This window comes from Ambystoma mexicanum, chromosome 7q (genome assembly GCF_040938575.1).
Source record: "Ambystoma mexicanum isolate Mex_15411 chromosome 7q, UKY_AmexF1_1, whole genome shotgun sequence".
In the NCBI taxonomy this organism is placed as follows: domain Eukaryota; kingdom Metazoa; phylum Chordata; class Amphibia; order Caudata; family Ambystomatidae; genus Ambystoma; species Ambystoma mexicanum.
The window spans coordinates 1,087,798,088-1,087,819,155 of record NC_090941.1 but is presented as its reverse complement, the minus strand read 5'-3'; the positions used below and the strand labels follow the sequence as shown (position 1 = coordinate 1,087,819,155).

General features: G+C 46.5%; 1 protein-coding gene across 3 annotated transcripts in view; it reads right to left on the bottom strand.

Moving 5' to 3' along the window:
* The window catches only part of LOC138528635 (transient receptor potential cation channel subfamily M member 2-like), a 613,775-nt gene that overhangs the window by 116,530 nt on the left and 476,177 nt on the right, over window positions 1–21,068 (bottom strand). For 2 of the 3 annotated variants that reach the window (XR_011284191.1, XM_069640449.1), the window contains exon 19: window positions 13,277–13,457. The exons of the other annotated variant lie outside the window; for it this stretch is intronic. Coding sequence is in view for 1 of the 2 variants with exons in the window: in XM_069640449.1 (XP_069496550.1) it covers window positions 13,277–13,457 (181 nt within the window). In the remaining variant the exon portion in view is untranslated. The remainder of the gene's footprint in view (window positions 1–13,276; window positions 13,458–21,068) is intronic. 3 annotated transcript variants of the gene reach the window in all.

Sequence of the window (21,068 nt, the reverse complement as noted above, 5' to 3'; positions counted from 1 at the left end):
AAGCCAGGAGGAGACCATACACCATTCTGGGTGCTTTTGTTAATTTGTCGTCCTGCTCCTCCGGGCCGAACAGTATCAGTATGGGTACTTTCTCCCTTGTTACTGCATCTAGGTCTTTGATTCAATTTAGGACCTCGTCCTAATATGCCTGAACCACTGTGCAGCACCACCACATGTGCCAATAGTCGGCTTTCATCCCACATTCATGCCAGCAGAGGGGACTCGCTCCTTGGTACATCTAGCCTAACCGGGTCATATTGCCACCTGTAGAGGAGTTTAATAACATGGAGATTGTATAGGCAAGCAATGGATGTTTGCAAGGTTCTCCTGCATATCTGAAGCCAAATGTGTGGAGACAATTCTCTGCCTAAGTCGACAATTTTTCTCTTAGTTTGTTGGACAGGGATTTCTTTGTTTCTACCAGGGCTCTGTATAATGCGCCTATTAAACCACTGGTGCCCTTACCCGTTTCTAGAATCCTCTCAAAGGGAGTGAGCTCTCTTTGTAGTTTGTCTTTCCAGATTTCCCTGGTCATGACCCCCTTCAACTGTAAGTATAGGAAAACTGGGAGTGGTGCTAGCACCAATGCTTCTTCGAGCTCTCGTATCGTAAGAAAGGTTCCCTCCCTCCACAGCTGTCCTGCTCTTTCGAGTCTGGCCTCAAACCATGCCTGAAACCTCTCCGGGTTTGGAAGATCATCTCTAATTCCTGGCACCCACAGGTGTCCCAGGTGGGATGGCCAGGTTGTGACTCTCTCCAGCCCCACCCTCTGTTGCCAGATGCTCCACAGGGTACCCAAAATGGGGTGCTCCTGTATCCTCCTAAGTAACTTTGGCCTAGGAACCCATAACCTTTCGCCTAACGGTGCAGGACGTAAGTGGTGGTTGTCAAGACCTACCCATTGCAAATCTTTCCTTTGTCTAAAGTGTGGGATTAATATTCTCAATTGGGTGGCTGCGTAGTGCAAACGTATGTCAGGGAGCCCCACCCGTCCATTGCCTTTGTGGTGTTGGAATAGTGCACCAGAGGCCCTTGGCTTTTTACCTTGCCACAGAAAGCGTGATAGGGAGCTGTTGATTTTCACAAAATAGTCGTCAGGTATGTGTATGGGGAGAATCTGGAATAGGTATAAGATCTTTGGTAGAATCACCATTTTAAAGGCGTTAAGCCATCCCATCCAGGAGAGCGTGATCTGGTTTCATCGTACAAGGTCTTTTTCTATCACCGTCATCAGGGGGGGGGGGGGGATTTGCTTTGTATAGTTCTTTAAGTTCTCTAGTAACGTTGATGCCCAAGTATCGTATTATTCCCAAACTAGTTTTCATGCCCATAGGTGTGAACCGCCTCGCGTCTTCATCTCTACTTTTGGCAATTGGGAAGAGGACCGACTTTCCGGTGTTTATTTTAAGCCCTGCCAGTTGACCATATGCCTCATTTACTTCGATCGCTGCTGGAATCGACGTTAGCGGGTTTGTCACGTGCAACAGCATTTCATCCGCATAAAGCCCCAGTTGATATGTTATTCCCCCGACCGCGATTCCCTCCACTCTCTGATCATGTCATAATCTTTGGGCAAGCGGTTCTAGCGAGAGAACAAAAAAAAAGTTATGAGGATAGTGGGCTCCCCTGTCTGGACCCTCTCTCCAGGTTAAACCGTTGTGAGTAGCCACCGTTGACTGCTACACAAGTATTCGGGGAAGAGTATAACGCTTTAATACCCCAGCGGAGCCTTGGCCCCACATCTATCTTTGCTAGGACCCCATCTAAAAACTCCCATTCCACCCTGTTGAACGCCTTTTCTGTGTCTATTGAGAGAAGGGTGGGGTCCCCTTGCATTCCTTGGGCTTCATGTATTAGGTGGAGTGTTTTTCTCATTGTGTCTGCCCCTTGGCGTCCCACCACAAAGCCTATCTGGTCCGAGTGTACCAATTTTTGTAGGTGGCCTTCTAGTCTAGCTGCAATGACTCTAGCGTATATTTTTGCGTCAATGTTCAGGAGTGATATTGGACGGTATGAGCCGCAGCATCTGGGGTCCTTGCCCACTTTGGGTATCACCGTGAGGAGGGCTTGGTGAACTAGTCAGGCACCTTTCCTGTCTCAATAATGTTGTTAAAGAGAGCCGTGAGGAAGAGGGTCAGGGTCAAGGAGAATGTCTTGAAGAATCCTGGGGTAAAACAATCTTCGCCGGGTGCTTTCTCCAGTTTAAGGTGCCCGATGGCTGCCTGTATTTCCTCCCTCGTGATTGGGGCCTCGAGGACTTTGGTTTCTGCATTTGACAGGGAGGGGAGGTGAGATTCTGTAAGTATTTGTCAATGGCACCTGCAGGTGCTGTCACTTCACTGCTGTATAGGTTTTCGTAGAACGAGGCAAATGCTTCCTGAACACCCTCTGCCATGCTCGTATTATTGCTATCTCATCGCTCTATTTCAGTGACCCGTCTCTCGACTCGCTGTTTACGTAGCCGTGCTGTGAGAAGGGCGTTGTCCTTGTTTCCTTTTTCATAGAATTTTTGCTTTAGGAACTGCAAGTGGCGGATTATCTTACCCTCTTCCAGTAATTTCAGTTCCTCTCTGAGCCTTCTGGCTTCCATGAGACATTTCTGTCTATTCCTGGTTGAGGACTGTGCGAGCCTCTCCATTGTATCTATTTTACCTCTTATCCCTTTTTCTATAAGTGCATGTTTTCTCTTTTCGCGGGACCCTTCCCTTATGAGAATACCCCTCCATGTGACCTTGGCTGCGTCCCATACTACTCCCTTCTTCACCTCCATGTGTCATTGGTGATAAAAAAATTGCTTAATTTCGTTTTCCATTTTTTCCCTGAAAATCGGGTCCTTCCATAAGGAATCGTTACACTGCCATTTTGAATTTCGGGGGCATACCATATCGTGGTCTGACCACGAAACTGGATGAATTACAGAGTTCCCCAGCGCCTCTAGCAGTTCTGTTGAGATGTATAGATAATCAATTCTCGAGAAGGTACCATGCGGGGTGGAGTAGAAAGTGAAACCCCTTTCCTGTGGATGGACATACCTCCAGCTATATTTTAAACCACATGGCTCCATGGCTGTGTTAAACTCTGCTTTCCCTTGGCCTTGAGGTTCACAGTCTATGTCTTGTTTGTCTAAGGTTACATCCATCCATACATTAAAGTCTCCCCCAAGTATATGGTATCCCTGTGCCTCCCCGATTATCTTCTCAAAGATCCTTTGCAAGAATTTCCTCTGACCTTGATTGGACGCGTAGACTGTTACAAAGGTGATCTTAGTGTTTTGGATCCGGCCTGATATCAGTAACGCTCTTCCATCAGTGTCTACCCAGGTTTTTGTGACTTCCATGCATATTTCTTATCAGAATGCTTACCCTGGCCTTCTTGTTATTTCCAGAGCTCCAATATGTACCGCCTATTAGGCCACTTGGTATCCTACGCTCATCGCCCCTCTGGTATCTGGCTTCCTGTAGGAATAGGATGTCGATTCCCGACCTTTTGAACTCTCTGGCAACTAGAGATCTTTTTGTGAGAGAATTCAGACCTTTGACGTTCAATGTGCATATTCGAAGTTTGCGGACTCTGCGAGCCTCCCTTATTGACGCCATATGTAGTGTTTGTAATCTTCGCCTACCCCTGTGTGCCAGACAGGAACCCTGAATCTAGTATTCTTATATGTGATGGAAGTTGTTTTCCAAGCCATTTTGCTTGTGAGGTTTTCTCTGGAACCCCTCCCTCTTTCCCTCCATCCCACCCTCCTTCCCCTTCCCCTCCCTCTCTCCGGGACGCCTGTCCTCTCCCAGTTATTGTCACTAGGTGAGTCCTAGCCACCAGTGAGGTCCTTGATCCTGACCCCCACTCTTTGCACCTCAATGTTGGGTGCCCCCCCGTTGTCCCTTGATATTTGTTCAATGCTAAATTAAAAAATTCAAACAGTTTTTTGATTACTTCCAACTTCATCGGGTGTCCTATGGAACGACAGGCTCTAAAAGAGACCATGCCATGTAACACTATATGTTTCTATGGTGTATAGGACCTTCCTCTACTCGCCACTGGTGACTCCGCACTGGGTTCACCTACGTAGGTGACTCTCTGTGCTGATTCGTTGTTGGATTTCGCTGCGTCTTCATGATGTGCCAGGTGAGGTTGCATTGAGTTTGATGAATTTTCTCGAGCCAGGAATCCTTCTCCTTTTTGGTCCCTTCACTCGCAATTGTGTGTCACTCCTGGCTCCCGCCTGATTACCTGGGATGCATTCTTCACCTCCACGTAGTTCCCGTATGATATTGTTGATCTCAGATTCTGTCTCAAGCTTGTGTTTCTGTCCATCTAGTTCGAATGAGATCGAAAAGGGGAAGCCCCATCTGTAATGTATTCCCTTTTCACTCAGCAATTTGGTCAGAGGAGAGCACGGTCGTCTTTTAGCGAGGGTGAGGGAGGACAGATCCTGGAATATGGAGATGCGTGCTGTGTCCATCGTTACTCATCCTTTCGCTTCAGCCTTCTGAAGGATCTTGGGCCTGTCGGGGCAAATGGGAGCACATTTACTAAATTTGGGGGTCAGAAACACAGAGGAGTTATATCTTGCGTCCTCCATCAGCACGCCCCCTGGTGGCCATCCGATACAGTATTTTGTGATTTTTTCTTTTGTTGCAAAGGCACTTGACGCACCGATTTGATGGCATTTTTCTCAAAAATTGGAAAGCTTTCCTTATTACAAGTTGACTGTCCCTTATGATCGGATGGACTGTTGTTATCACAGGTTGTGACTTGACCCATAGAAGGATCTCAGACAAGATAATTTTCTGTCTCCAACTGGTTTAAATATCTTGCCTCAATGTTCTCTGTAGAATTGCCTCCCCTTGCCACAGTATCCATTCAGGGAGCTTTAGAAATGCAACCTCTTTTGTGTTTTATTTAAAGTTGTTTTCCCAGGGACTGCATTCTTTTTCAGTTTGCCTTGTGGTCGAGCAACTGCCTCATTGGCGATCCCTGTAGGATCTTTCGACACTGTCTCAGGTTCTGCCAATGCAAGGGCATAGATCTTACTGCTGGATTTTATAGCTTCTTTGTTCGAGTTGTACATAACTCGCAACCATTTCTGCGATTCTAGAATAGCCTCCATCATAGCACTTTTATCAGTTAGTTCTTCTCTTGCTATGTCACATAATCGTTTTGCCCTTGACTAGATTGCTCAGCTTCCCTATCTAGTCTGGTCTTAACTGTCACTGTGAATGACTCCAGGTAAGTCATCCTAGAATGGACCATTGCCAAGAGAGTGGCTTGGTCTTTATAGTTCTCATTAATTGATTCATACAACTTGATGAAAGGGGCCAGCGAGATAGTGAGAGCTGACATTATCAAGCTTTGAATTTGAGCTGGAGAAGTGGTTGGACCCTGGGTATCCAAGAGGGACGGGTTTGGAGAAGCTTGAAGCAGTTGACGCTGAGAATGAAGTTAAGTAGAGAGCAGAAGACTGTTTGAGATCATCCAAAGCATCTTCAAGTGATAGCGTGATTGGGAGTCTGTTTGGAACTATTGCCAGCTCCCCCTGCATCTCCTAAGGTAATTCCCCTTCTCTAAGGGGATTTGGATAGAGTAGCACCAATGGTCTTTGTGGGGGGGGCGGGTGAGTTAACCATTTCCATAATGCTCAGGGTGCATGTAGAATTTCCCTTTCTTAAGGCCTTTTCATCTAGGGTACCTTGGATGACTGCAATATCACTCGATAGTCTGTACGCTAGCATAGAAATTGACGTCAGGCTAGCATCAAGTTTGTACAGGTTTGAGTTTTCAGACAGCATATTCGTGCCCCCCACTCCACCCTGCTGGGCCATCTTTTTCCAAGAAGGCAGACTCAGGGACGTTTCCCAGTCTCGTAGTCGGTGGGGTAGCGGCCATCCCTTGCTCCCCGGCAACAGTGCTAAAAAAGGGATAGGCCATACGATATCGATCCACTTCACCAATGCGCTTACCCACTGTCCCCAGAATATCCTGATGACTGGCCCTCTTCAAGTCATTCAAACCCCCAAGAGTACCCCCTGGACCAAGAATCCCAGAGGGCAACTGGGATGCCACCTCTCCCACATCTAGCATTTCTCCATCGGTCACATCAAGGGGAGGTAGTTGACCCGGCTTTGACTTTTCAGACATTATGCGTTTAGCATATAAGTGCGTGTAAAGGGTTGACAGTCTCACCTCAGTGTCCCCTTCAGAAGTCTGCAGTATAGATGTGGTGCCTTGCAATTTCAGGTGCCACCGAGTGCGGGCTCCCATCAGCTCTGCTTGTTCCATCCTAGAAAAAATTCTACGCTGTGTTTGTAATTATTTGAATTTAATTACAAAGACTCTGGGCCCACTTGCCGGCATCTCACATTACAGACCACACCCTGCAGTAGGGTGTAGGGGTGAAGTGCAAGTCTGTTTGAAGTTTGTGCAGCTCCATGTCTTGCTAATGCCCGGGACTTATGGAGCCTAAGCATTATTAGATTCGCCATTCAACCACTTCCCACCACAAACTGCCAACAACTGCAGCTTGACTCTACAGCTGACTCTGTGGCGCTCCGCGCTGTAAAAGGGCATTTGAACCTGCTCTTCCTCAAAGTAAAAACAGTGATCACAGACAATACCAGAACCAGCACCAGTGAACCTCCTCCAACAGCAGCTGCTTGACTCTGCAGCTAACTGCACCGGAGGCATTTGGTGTTGTCCTGTGAGAAAAACAGGTCCACCTGCGGATGTCCCGACTACCTGAAAAATTGGTTTGAGGGAAGTCATGCGAAGTTCCCATTCGTGCCCAACTTGCTCAATCTGTCCACTTCAGAGTTGCTGTCCCCCGCAGATGTACTGCTCTGAGCAAGATGCTGTGAGCTAGTGCCCACTCCCAGATGGCCACCACCATCATGCATAAGAGCCTGGACATGGTACCTCCCTGCTTATTTATATAAAACATTAAGTTTGTGCTATCTGTTCTCACCAGGACCGTTCTGCCATGTAATTAGGGGAGAAATGTATGTGGAGAATCGAGTATGCTTTGCACCATAACCCGTGAATGAAGCTGTTGCCTAGAGTAGCACCCCATTTTGAGCCTGGAATGCAGTACTGTTAGAATGCATGATGCCATGAGCCACAGTAAGTGCTGAAACCACCAAGCCGACATTACCTTTCTGCTCAATCAATGTAGGACGTCTTTCTGAATGCCTGATACTCTTTCCTCTGTAGGGAATAAAAGTTCCCATATCATGTCCCACCGAATTCCCAGGAGGAAAATGCTCTGTGCAAGGAGGCGCTGAGATTTCTTCAGGCTGAGAGAGAAACCCAGCTGCTGTAGAACATCAGCTAGTCTCTGACAAAAGTGGAGAGCCTCCTGTGTAAAATTTGCCCTCACTAGCCAATCATCGAAGTAAGGATACAGGTGATGTCACTCATTCCTGAGGAGGCCCCCAACCGTGTGCATCAGTTTGGTAAAGAAACAAAGGGTGGAATTGAGCTTAAATGGAAAAACCTTGTGTTAGAAATGCAGCCCCATTATGGTAAACCGAAGCAATTTCCTGTGAAGTTGAAATATGGGGACGTGTAGATAGGTTTCCTTTAGATCCAGGGAGAAAATCCATTCTCCCACACAGAGAGACTCTGCAATATGAGATGGAGTCACCATCTTGAATCGCTCCATGGAAAGGTATAGGTTGAGGAATGAAAGGTCCAGCACTCCTCGCAGGCCTACCTGATTCTTTTTGGGGATTGCAAATATCCTGGAGTAGAAGCCCTTTCCCTTGTCTGAAGGTGGGACTGGTTTCACTGTCTGAGCCTCATAGAGTTGCAAAATCTCTTGAAATAGTGCTGGATGTGATTGGGCAGGGTTAAGGGTGAAAGGAAGACTAAATCCTGTCAAAACTATAGACAGAACCTATGGATTCCTGAAGTGCTGATGCCAGTTTGTTAAAAAGAGAGTCAATCTGCCCCTGACTAAAGAACTTTGGACCCGGACCTGAATATCATTGTTTTTTGGGGTCCGAGGCGGAGGAAGGGGAGTGGAAACACCCCTTAGTACCAGAACGCTGTTGCTTCCTCCTCTGAAAACCTGGGGATGTGTCAGGCTGCTGTGCTCTGCAGTCTTGAAACCCCTTAAATCCTCCAAATGATCTGTGCTTCTGATCATTCCTGCTTTAATCATGTGAGTAAGGTTTCATCGCTGGCTTTGTTACAATGATGAGCAACTTTTTTTGGGGTAGTTCTTTATCTGTTGAAGAATGGAATAACTCATATCCTTCGAATGGTAGATCAATTATCCTCTCATGTGCATCTGAGGCAAACCTTGTGGCGTGCACCCATGCAGATCTACGCATCTCTACACCCAAACTCAACCCTCGACTGGCCGTGTCAATGTGTGATACTGTGGATTCTAGAAGATCTTGCACAATTATATTTGCCTCTGTGAGCCCAGCTGTAAAGGAAGCTTGCCTGTCTAATGGTAAATCTTGTACAAAATCTCCTATCTCTCTCCACACTTTTCGATTTTCGCAGCCCCCAACATGGAATCTGAATTGGATTGTCTGAGGTGGAGACTGGAATTGAGGTACACCTTCCTTCCAAAAGCCTCCAAGAGCCTGTCCTCCTTGGATCGACAATTTAAAGACAACGATACAGAGAAAGAGCTGGAGGGCTTTGACTATAGTGAGGCCGCAGACACTACCGATGAGCGGGTGGCTATACAGCAGCACTTCCAAACTGTCCAGTTGTCTAAAACGTGATCCTAGCCTCTTGTTGGTTAGAGCTTTAGAATGAGATTTCTGCAACAATTCTTGCCCAACACGATGGCATCCTTTTGCAAAGGAATGCCAGATCTGTTGGAAGTCCTTATAAATAAAATCTCTGAGAGGACGCCAAGGTTCTTGCTGTACCTGGTCTGGCTGGGGGACCTGTAAAAACTGTGCTAGGCCCTCTAACTGATCATGAAATGACTTGGCTGAAGCCGAGTTTTTGTCTTCGTCATCTGCATCATCATCTGTTACTCCCTGTCCTGAATCTTGATCACTCTGTGAGCCCCACACATGTCCAGTATCTGAAACCGGATCAGATACTGCCGCCGGTAAAAGCTGTGAGGGTTTGGGAGGAGGAGGTGGAGCTGGAGACGGTGGTGGAAGCAGCGGAAGGTGTATTGGAGTCGCCTGAATAGCAGCTGGAGCTGCATGCTGTTGCGGCCCTTGACATGGAGTAGGTAGCGAAGGGTGCTGTGGCATTTGAGGCTGAGGAAACACCAGAGGTTGTTGCAGCTGAGGCTCAGGCAGCCAGGTTGTTGTGGCAATATTTGACGAATAACCTCTTTATTAAGGCCCTTTAAGAGCCCCAACATTTGTTGGGATTTCATAAGGGCTAAGGAACTCCCAAAAAATGTATCCTCGCAGGCTGCCTCAGAAGGCAGTGAAGTAGTTCCAGCAGAAAGCCCCTCAAACTGAATAGGTTTGCTGTGCTGACTTCTGGACAGTTCCCCTAGGCGTGGAAGATGGATTCTGATATCCCTAAGGTTGTTCCTGTCCCTGAGAGGACCAACCCTCTCTGGACCCCTGATGACCAGTATACAATTGAGGTGAGGACGCGTCCCTTGTCGCTTTTGTTGCCCATTCTGAAGGAGACGATGATGAACTCGGTGTACAAGGCTGACCTACTCCCAAACCTCCGTGCGTAGCCGCCATTTTGTGTGTATGACTGGATACCTAAGGAATGTGTGGGAAGCTTGTGTCTGGCACAGTGCCCTTGGTAGATTGCCTCAGCAGAGTCTGTGGACCTAAAATAGAGATGTCCTCTGAGAAAACTACTGGTAGTCTGGCTTGGTACTTGTGTAGGCGCACCCCCCCTTCGGCGTTTGCCTGGTCAAGGGCCTGAAAGCCCCCCACACGTGCGTGTGCAGTAGAGCATTTACGCCCCTCAGTGCCAGGCTTGGAAGAACCACAATGTCCCTCTGTGCACACGCCAGAAGCTCTAGGAGCTCAGGTCTGACACTGGTATAAGGATCTGACTGACCCCTCCCAGCTGGGGAACCCCCTGGAAAGGAGTCCCCCTGCTGGGGTACTTGAGAAAATAATGGACTTACCTTTTCCTGTGACTTTGACGATTTACTGATGAAGACCTTGATATGGTCAGGCGGCGACCTCGCGAAGATCTTCCTCAACCGGGCTAACCCATTCTTTAAAGACAGCATTGTGAGAAAACTCAATCTGCGCACGCATCCCACTGGTGATCGACTCCCAGGCACTCCAAACAGAGCGCATGCAATTCTGATGCTGGGAAGGAGCAATCCCATGAGGTGCTCCTGGTAAAGCATCCAGCGACCAACATGCACCAGGGAGGCGAGGAACCAGAGGCTGGTTAAGATGAACAAAGAAATTGAAAACCAAAGCTCGGAGAAGCTGTGGCATGGCTAAATAATTGCCATCACTGCCAGGTCTGTTCCATTCCACGTGGATAAAGGACAGATAAAGGACAGAGGTCAGGCACCGGCAGGGCGAGGCTAGTGGAGGTAGACAAACCCTCATGCACTACATCTAAATTTAAAGGGGAAGATAATATTTTGGCTGCCAAAAGGTTCAGGCCCGCCCCCGTGCAGGGACACCCATACAGGATGGAAGAAAGAGGACGGGATGTATGAGTATAATGAAGCAGTGAACAATGTTTGTATATGAGTATTGTTGGTACAACATTTGCAAAACAGAACTGTCAAAATCATATTTTTTATCTTCAATGTTTTTTGATAATATCATATTAAGCGTATCAGAATATTGTGTAAAATATTGTGTTGCGATAATTTTGGTATTCATTTCTATTTTTCAAAAGACAAGTTCAGATTATGTTAACATTTGAGTAATCAAGATTCATTCAAATTGCCCATGTGAATAATATACATCAATCTTCACTGTTAAATTTATATATAATTTATTCTTTGTGAAAACCGCCAAACTGATTTTTAGCATTTTCTCTTTCAGTATCCACCAATGAACGCTTTCCCTTTCTAACTAGACTAGTCCCGAGGCAAGCGGTCAGCATCTGCTAGGTGTTCATGTTTATCCAATCACACTTTCCACTGTGAGAATTGCAGATAACTTGTCACCATTATAAATGCCATCCCACGAATTCCCACCTTTTTTCAGGGGGGGATTTGACTAGAAACCAGACCGACCAAGGGCCCCTTCATGGCATGGGGCCGGCTGGAACCTATGATCTAGGTGTGACACCTGATGTACACTGCTAAAATCATAGCAGGACAATCTGTCCTGGCAGAATCCCATAGTGGGTTCATCACATGCCAAACAACATTTGCCATTAGGGGAGGCCGGGAGGATAGCTTAGGGGCAACACGCTCGCCTTGGAAGCAAGATGACGCAGAGCGACACAGGTTTGATCGACGGGTCCGGGATTATAAACCTCTGGGTATTAAGCACGTTATAAATAACCAATTGCAACTACTTATCTTAAGGTTTGGTAAGTTTACTCTAACATTTGCAAAGTTTAAAGGGAATTCAATTGTGAAAAGTACAATATAACTAGAGGGCCACCAAAATTACCATAACATTCACATACAAATGAGATCAACACAACCGCTAGGCACATGGGAAAAAATGGTAAACGTTGGTGCAGACACTGGGGGTCATTTTCTATGGGGCGGTGCGTTAAATGGCGACGTAAAAAAAGGTTTAATGCTTGTATGCCTCCATTTAATGTTGTTCTCTACTTTTGTCCCCTTCCAAGGTGTGGGGTGGGCACAAGGTTGAGTTTGCACATCTGTTTTGCTTTCCTCCTCCGTCTTGGAGGAGCACCCGGTTTGGTGCCTTCATGAGATTTTCATGCAAGCGTAAAACCAATGGATTCCTTTGGACACCCCTTGCATTTGCACCGGCCAAATAAAAGGCAGATTCCATTATGAAAGGCCACCTTCAAAGCGTAATTTGTAGGCGTTGTTTATATTCTCACAAAACAGACAGTAAAGGCGACTTTGCCTTGTTTAACTCTTCACAATAACACTCTGCTTTGCAAATGTTGCAAATTGCATACCTGCGACGCAACAGCGCGTATGTGATAACTTTGGCGGTTCTATGTATGCAATTTGCAGTTACAATACAACAACACCCATTAATGTGCAAGAAGCCCTGAACATGTCTGATGGAAAATTCAATGTATTTCTCTTTATTTACACAGCATGGAAATGTATGCAATAATTAGAGCAACAAGTGCATGCGGCCCAGCAATGTTTATTTTAGCAACTTACTTAAAAGTTATCCAGTACACATTTTACATGAAAGTAAGCGTATGAATAAGTTCATTCATAAATGTCTGAAAACATGGACTTTTTATAATAAAATCTTTCAACTGGGGATCATTTTAAGGAGCTCCTAAATTGCGTGGGAGTCCGTTTGTCATTTCCAAAAGAGAATGGAAATGTGAAGAGTAAAACTTAGGGGAAATTGCACTTTTCCAATCCATCCAGGAACAAGTGTAAATGCTGCCTGTACAGATGGAATCCGCCTGCCTTTCACCAGGTGGAAAGGTGGGGCGGATTCTTCCACCATTAAAATACATACTGGAAGAAAAACATGGTGATATTCGAAGGCGGAGCAGGAGAGTGATGCGAAATGCACAATCTGCTCGGTCGCCCACTCTGCCTTCAACCAGCGCAAAAACCGTGGATGGTAAAAGTAAAGTGTAAATGGCTTCCATCTTTTTACACTTTGCTTTTTTGACACGGTGGACTATTAAATTACCCCATATATTTCTTACTGTATGCCGTGTTTTCACCGCCGGTTTATTCCACGCTTGCCTTTTAAACGTTGTGTTTCCGCCACAGCCGATTAAAAAAATATATATATAATATATATATGTGTGTGGGTTGTGTGTTTGGGGTAGGGGTTGGGGTGGTCGGTGGCAGGGTGAGGTGGTGGGGGGCTTACATTGGGGACCGAAAAATTGGTTTAAAAGGCAAACGTGGAATCAGCCTCTGGTGAAAACGCGTGGAACCATCTTTACCCACTAACATCATGCCATGAAAGGCCTAAAGTATAAAAGAATGTTGAGAGGGCATGGCAATAAAAAGTGGGAGTAAGGGGAGGTGTGTGTGTGGGGGAGTTTGGGGGGGGGGTTGGTATCTTTGTATCATTAAAGACAATCATTGAATGACATGAAAATAAAGGAGCATGATGATAGGGTCAGGGAAGGGAAGGGGGTGGGACGAAAGCATATATCAGTGGAGAGCTGGAGACATGTATGAAAAGTCCGTGATATGTGGGAAATCGACACTCACCTGAACATGGCAATCAATAGGTTCACCAGCAGAATATTGGCAAACAGAAGGTAGAGACAGAGCAGAATAATCGTCAGCCATTCTGGAAAAAGGGCGTTTCCTGAGCCGTCGCTATCGGGGCATTTCGACTTTGTAGGGTCCCTTCCATAAGGCGAGCATTGAGTGCTGTTTAGTTTTTGAGCTGAAATAATAAAACACCCCCAACAGTTACAATGCCTCTCCCCCAAAGCTATGGCTTTATACTCGCATCATCCAAAACCACTCACACACCCACACACTCACTAATGCACGCAGGCGGTCAAACAAATGGTATACACATGCTTGTACTACTCGTAGCAACTAATAACTTATAGGCTCAACTATTGGCACAATTAAATAACATGAATCCGAAAATATTCTTACAGTTTAATGCCCTGCTCGCATCTTTGGTTTTTTTTGTCCATACTAGGATTTTCTGGAGAAATGTCTACAGATACACCCAGGTTAAACACAAGTTGGTCTTGACAGGTTTGAGGAAGTTAGGGTCATCTGTAGTGTTTCTGCAGGAGACACACTTATTGGGGTCCAGTAAAGACTGCACCCCGAACAAAAGATGTCAACCATGTGATCCCAAGGTGTTCTGTGAGAAAATCCAGAGGGGTGGCAATCATGTTCGGTGTCAGTGTCCGACATTCATTGGGTTGTATCGTGACAGACTACGAGGGGTGTACCAATGTGGGTTCACTAGAAGGCCGTGCATGAGGAGGGGTTCGACTACCACTCCATGAGACTCTACCCTACTGCATTTTCCTGGAGGAGCCTTGGGAACTGGCTTGCTGAACCAAGAGATAGACATTGTGGGCGAGTCTGCATAGAATGGAGCTTGGTTGCACCAACTGGATTAAATGCATTTTTTTCCATGCATAATTGTAACAGTTCCCACATATCACTGGTAGCTCACACGTGATTGATGATGTGTGTATGGTGCTGGACATATGCCATAATTATTTGCTCCATGGTGAGGCCTCTCTATGGGGAAATGCTTCCGCTATCATTACTGGATAATGGCGGACATCCTTAAGATCAGCCAAGTCTGGGTGCTTGGCTCCTTGCTTTCCTTTGTCTTCCTATTTTATATTTTTAAGCTGAAGAAATGTGAAAGGTTTAGATCCGGTGAGCGGGTGGCAGTGTTTGACATGGTCTTCACAGCCCTGCAAGTTGAAGGAGGAGGTAACAAAATGACATCTACATATTGGGTAGGAAAGAGTTGTTCCCTATCACTCAGTGTGTCGATGGGGAAAGGGAATTTGGTAGGTCAAAGAACGACGCAACCTTCTCTGTCACATGATCAAATGTGGAACGCATGGAAGTCGACCTTTTTTTTATTTATACGTTATAATGGATCCCTGCTAGACTGTTGCAGAGCAAACAGGGTTCTTCTGTTGTTTTCTGGGCATGCAGGAGAAGCGTTGGCTCCTATATTCATACGTTCTGGGAGTGTGAGCGAGTAATCCACTTCTGGGGAGATGTCCTTAACTTGATTCAGTTGGTTGTGGGTCATGCGATTCCCCAGGATCCTTATCTTATGTTGCTAAGGGTCGCCCCATGTGCCCTAAACCTCCTTCATAGGGGTGTGTTGTGGACTTACCGAGCTCTGATTACAGCCAAAAAGGAAATCCTTCAGATGTGGAAATACCCCAGTAGACCCTCCTTCGAGGACTGGTTTACTGATATGTCTTTGTTGTCTGCCAGGATGAAGATATGCCGTTTGAGGAGAGACCTAATGAAGACAAATATGTAGCAATATGGGCCTGGTATAATGACTTGTGTGAACTTGCTAATCATGCCCCCCCAACTGTTTTTTTTCTTTTCTCTTCTCTCCTAGCTCTGGGTCTCCATTACACTTTTGTTTTTGGTTTTGCGTGACCAATGCTTTTTATGCTGTTCTTCTTAACAAACGCTTTGTTCCTTTTCTTCTTTTCCTGGTTACAGATTTCACGTATGTTTTGGTGTTCCGAGACCATGCCAATATTGTGCCTAGAGGCATGCTGTTGTGATTTTACTCACTGTCCATATAGTATCATTGCCTTTTCCTTGTTTAAAAAACGTGGCACTGCTCGCAAGCTCCACCTTGCTTTAATATAATAAATCAGCAAGGATCCTGTGGCGCTCGTGAGCACCGCTTGGCCTTAACTCAGCAAGCTGGCGAAGACCTATGCAGGCGCGTGTTAGCGGCCCGTGAAGGAGCGTTCGAGTGCATACTACGATGTGACATAGTTGCTCTGGCCAACGCGTCCAAATGGATTAGAGGAGAGGCTCTGTTATCATCTCAGCGTCGCGTGCAGCCATTTTGGACGGCTTTTCTAGTTGCCTGGCAACAATAGGCAACAACAACACTGTCTCTCTGGACTAACGTTCTCGTACGTAGTGCAGATTGAATCATAGGACCCCTCCACCTTGTCCCAGTACTTGAATACGATCATTGATAAGTACATTTTACTGTGGAATATAGAAGTGACATTACTTCAAGGTATCTCTCACAGATACTTTGGTTTATGTTCATAATATAGTATCCACATCTGCAGTTGGTTTGAAGAGCTCAATTTTGTAATTTCTTTGGGAGATTTTGGGCAATGGCTAACATTTCAGGGCCAGCGCTATTTTTGTCCCAACCTGGGGAGCAGATGGTGAAGTGGAAAGAGAGGAAAGGAAATTTCCTGAAATTTGTTCGAGCAGTGTATGGTACAAACTACGTGGTTGAAAGAAAAGAGGCTTTGTTGAATCATTGTCTTGGCGATTGTCTGGGAGTGAAGGGCCGTTTGGGCCCCCCTCGTACATTCTGCATGAAACAAACCATTTGCTCACACACTAGCGGGGGCCGCCCCCATTGCCCTTATGCTAACATCGGCATAGGTGGGGCTATTGCGGGATACACTTGGCTTCCATTTTGTGTGCCCTAGACTCCATCTTTGGACTAGGCCTCACTCCGATACTATGAAAAGGCTTCAGCGCGTTCATGGCCCCCACCTTTTCTTCCACTGTCTGAAAGCTTCACAAATCCCTTTCTCATGGATGTGCAGGGGATAATTGAAACAAATAGTAAAATGTATTATCCCAGCCTTCCTCTGTGATCACTGTCCTGGGTGTGAACCGGCTCGAACCATGACTTATAGCTCATCCATCTCCACAAACCTGCTCCTGCACCCCTCACCCTCGCTGTTGGAAAATTACTGCCAATATAACCCTGTGCCCTCCTAAGGTATTCTCTTGATGTACCAGAAGTGTGACCCTGCTGTGAAAGCCCACCCTAGAGTGCCCCCACTAAATCTAGACCTCTGTCACAGTATATTGTGTTCTAAAACTAACATATGTCATTATACTCCCCACCTGCCTTGATGTGCTAAGACCCACCCAGTCCCCCAGGTTATCACAGAGAACAAGACCCCTAAGCCCAGTATATCATAAAAGTCCCAATGAAAGACGAAGTAATCAAATGAATGCAATTTATAGGTTTGAAAAGATTTACTCAAAGGTGTATTAAGGATTGTCATTTATTATATGTCTAATGGTAGTTTCTCATGGCAGCTTAGTTAGTGTCAACTTTATCTCGTCGTGACCTAACTCTCACCCCTCCTGGACACAGGCAGCCTGACCTCGTGATGCTCACCCTCCCGCCAACTGGGCAGCCTATCCGGACTAAGCAGCGCCTACAGGACCGTATGCAACATCACTCCCCAACCAATCCTGCACTGTTGTAATACCCTATGTTAGTGACGTCACTGATGATGCTGTTTTACTTTATAATTCCATGTACGTGTATTCTTTGCCAGGGCGCTCTCGAGGCAGCAGAGTTCTCTGGATGCCAATTTTACATAAAGACTTATTAATCTTGCAACCTGTTCTCTTAGTCTCATTCCCTACTGGGATGTGTTATATTTTATGAGTTTGAATCGGTAGTTCGGGGAGTGTGCCTTGGCCGTAGGGGATGTTAAGAGTTTATTGGTGTCTGCAGTCGGTGACCAAGCAGATGGGGTGTGGGTGAGGGCGGGGTTTCCGGGAATAACGATAAACTGTGACCGCCATGATGGGTTATCATTCATTAATGTGAGGGATGCATTGCGGAAAACCTTCCCAGGCACCCCAGACTTACATTTAGTGATGCAATGCACCATGGGAGAGAAGGAAGAGGTTACGCAATTCATCCTTTGGGTGCAGAACATGTGGATATCAGAAACGGGAACGGCGTGGGACCAATCCACCACCCTATTTTATTTTATAATAAAGTGAGGGCTCCCCAAGGAGGTACAGAAGGCCTTGGATAAAAATGCTAGGATTGAAGCCAAAGGCTTGCCGGAGATTCAGAGCATAATAGTACACCATTGTAGGAGGATCAAAGAAAGAGAAAGGGAGATAGCACAGAGAAGGTTGGCATACAAAGCAAAGTTTGGTTCAGAATAAGTTAGTGAAGGTTGCGGTGATCAACTCAGCCCTACCCAATGAAAGGCAGGGAAAAGGGGAGGTGGGGTCAGGAAATACACCAGAGAGGATGGAAGCAACTTGGTCTGCAAACGGACAGGAGAAATGGGCACGGGAGGAGCAATACCAAGGGCCCCAGTGGCAGGGAAGACCCGCAAGAGGACGAGGTGGGTGCCAGGGACAAAGAGGAGGATTTGTGGCAATGGGAAGTAGAGGATTTGGAGGACAAGGAATGAGGGGAGGACCACAAGGATCGTGTTGGAATTGTGGGAGGTGAGGACATTTTTCTAGAGAATGCAGGATGCGGCCAACGGGGTATTACCAAGGGCCACCTCCCGGGGGAAACGAATAGCAATTTGGCCACCCACATCCAGGTAGTCCCTATGGGTAACCAATGGGCGGGGGTGGGCAGCACGAACAGTGCTATAATGAGTACCCGCAGAGAGCACAGCAAATGCCAACAAGACAGCAACCTCAGCAGCCAGGTATGCAACAGCAGATAGCACGCCAGAACACGATGGGAAACGCACCGGCGAATATTTTTGCAACGACTGCCAATGGTGCACCGGCACCGTTCCGCGGCGCAGCAGTAATAGGAGACAATCTCTTCTCAGTACCTGGAACAGAGACATACCCAGACTAGGGCAGCCCACAGAAAGCACTTGCGTGTCCAGTCCTATCAACTACCCTATGTGCAGAAGAGGAACCACTGGTGGGGGCGGAGATAGGCAACAAACAATTCATCTTTATGGTGGATTCGGGAGCTGAAAAATCGTGCCTCATGGAAGGGCGGTTCCCGCTTTCAGGAAAAAATTTGGAAACACTGCAGTTCTCTGGGGCTATTTTGAAAGTGCCTTACACAAACGATTTAGACATAACGGTGGGGGGGAAAAACAGTGCGAGCACCCCTATTGTACCATAAAGACTCGCCAATACATTTTCTTGGAAGGGACCTCCTGAGCAAATTGAATATGACCATCTAGACCCAAATATAGCGTTGCGTGATCTGACTGATTAAGAATTGTTCACTGACAATGATACAGATGGGGAGATTATAATGGAAATAAGTGTACCATGTGATATAATGATCCAGCATAGAGAAATACAAAACCCCCTCATGGCCAGCATTAATGCACCACCCACCATATTTGATGAGGATATGGAACAGGTATTACAAGATTATGGACAATAGGCCCACACGATGTAGTATTTTTGCAAGAGGTCACGCCCATAAAAATAAAATTTAAACCAGGTGCAATTCCGCCAGAGTAAAGCAGTATCCATTATCAAGAGAAGCAGAGGAAGGAATAAAAGAGACTAAAATGCATTATTACAACAAGGTATAAAAGTGCCATCCAATTCACCTTGTAATACAGTGATTTACCCAATCAAAAAAGCGAGGAGCGGGGCGTGGAGGATCATAGAGGACTCTTCAACTCTGCAGAAACATTCTTTGCTTCCCTCCTGGTGCCAGGACTTCAGGCGCGAACAAACACCAAATGGCTGCAGATCGTCCACTGGGAGCTGATCCAACTGACCAACGATACTGAAGAAGGATTTAATGTGATAAAAGTGGTGCTCCGCACCCTGCAGTTAATAACAATGCAGAACCGGTACGTCCTGGACCTCCTCACAGCAATGGATGGCAGTGTTTGCTGAAAAATCGTGAGTGCCTGCTGTACATGCGTACCTTCTGAAGACACGGACAATGGGACCCTTTCCCATGTCATCTCGGCAGTGCACAGCTTGGGGGAAAGAATGCGGAAGGGGGGAGAAGTAGAGCCAACCAACTGATTTGACAACATCTTCAATTGGATACCATCCTGGTTCAGTGTGATGATGAAAGTTTTTGTTCCACTCATGGTTTTTCTTTTGCTATTTTCCTGTGTGTGCCAGGTGGGCATTCGATGTTGTGCAAAATCAATGCCTAGTCCTGCAATGATGATGGTGACGATGGGAAAATCAACAACGGTACAAAATGTGAAAGATGCTCAAATCCAAACTGGGGAGTCAGGTCCCTCTAAGTATTGCATGACAGCCGAATATCACCAGTCTACATCGTGGAGACTGTGTGTGTTGTCGCTACAATGTTCTGTTGCATCAGTGCTTGCTGTGTTGGTTGAGGTGGCTGTGTATGTTCCTGTGCTTGCGGTGCATGTGTCATGGTTTAGTATGGCTTCATTAGCATGCTCTGTGTCCAGGCCGGCTGTGGCACCTATGTCTGTGCATGCATGAGATCTTGGGCATAATAGCCAGTCTGTTATGTCTGGTATGTCCGCTGGTGTGCCTTTCCCCCATTCTATTGCAGCCCACCCCTGCTTCTACACATTCACGCTATGTGACCTATCCTTCACAAATAGCCAGCAATGTATTGGGTATTGAAACCAGCATCCCCAGGACACTACTCCCTGTCCCCATGGCCAGTGGTTTGTGTCGCCCCTGCCTACGAAGCCTCTTCCTACTGCCTGTGTTCGATTTTGCATATTCTTGGTAACTACTCCCTCTCCGATCGGCAAAATCGCTCCTTCCACTGTGTACTTCAATAGTTTTTTCTGCACTAACTTCGCTTCTTCCTGCCTTTTCTCCTCACGCGTAATTCTTGCGTTCTCCTGCATTAACCAGCAATAGTACTCTATAGTTAGCTGGATCTCTGACCATGGCTTGGCCTCCATCCCTACTAGTTTCTTCAGATTCTTCTGTACCTACTCTGGCAACCCCCGACATAGTATATGATAAAACAAACCCACTGTTTTATCCCATGGCTCCCTTGTCTCAAGACGCCAATGCTCTTGAATCTCCTGAATGTAATGGAGTGGGTCTTCGTCCTCACGCATTTTGCGTGCCATAATCACGCTTATGTCAGATATGTCCAGGTACTGTACCCTTAGAGCTTGCCATACGAGCTTGCCTGCTCGCCAGTCATTGAACGGTGCGCCATTGTGCGCCGTGTTCTGTGCTGTCACTCTGGGATATTCTGCTCTTTTCCATTGGTCATCCGCTACCTTCCCAAGAATGGTTGAAAGTAGGCTCTTCATGTCACCCTTCATGTCACCAACTGCCAAGTTCATCCCTGATGTCAGTCTTTCCATCTCGTAAATTCATTTCCCAGCCCCTGTAGTCAATGAGGGTAACTTAGATCTCAGATTGTCCTTATCCATCTGTGGCCAAGGTATATACTGCAGTCATCCAACCCCTTCTCTAATAACTGGAACTGTGCCAGCCTTATTCCCTAATTACGTCTCCCCATGTTTCTAGTGGCTGTAAATGCCATTGTCAGCTCTGCCCGTTTTCATCCTGGCAGGGCTCTGAGCCTCTGTGCATATGGCATCATTGTGTC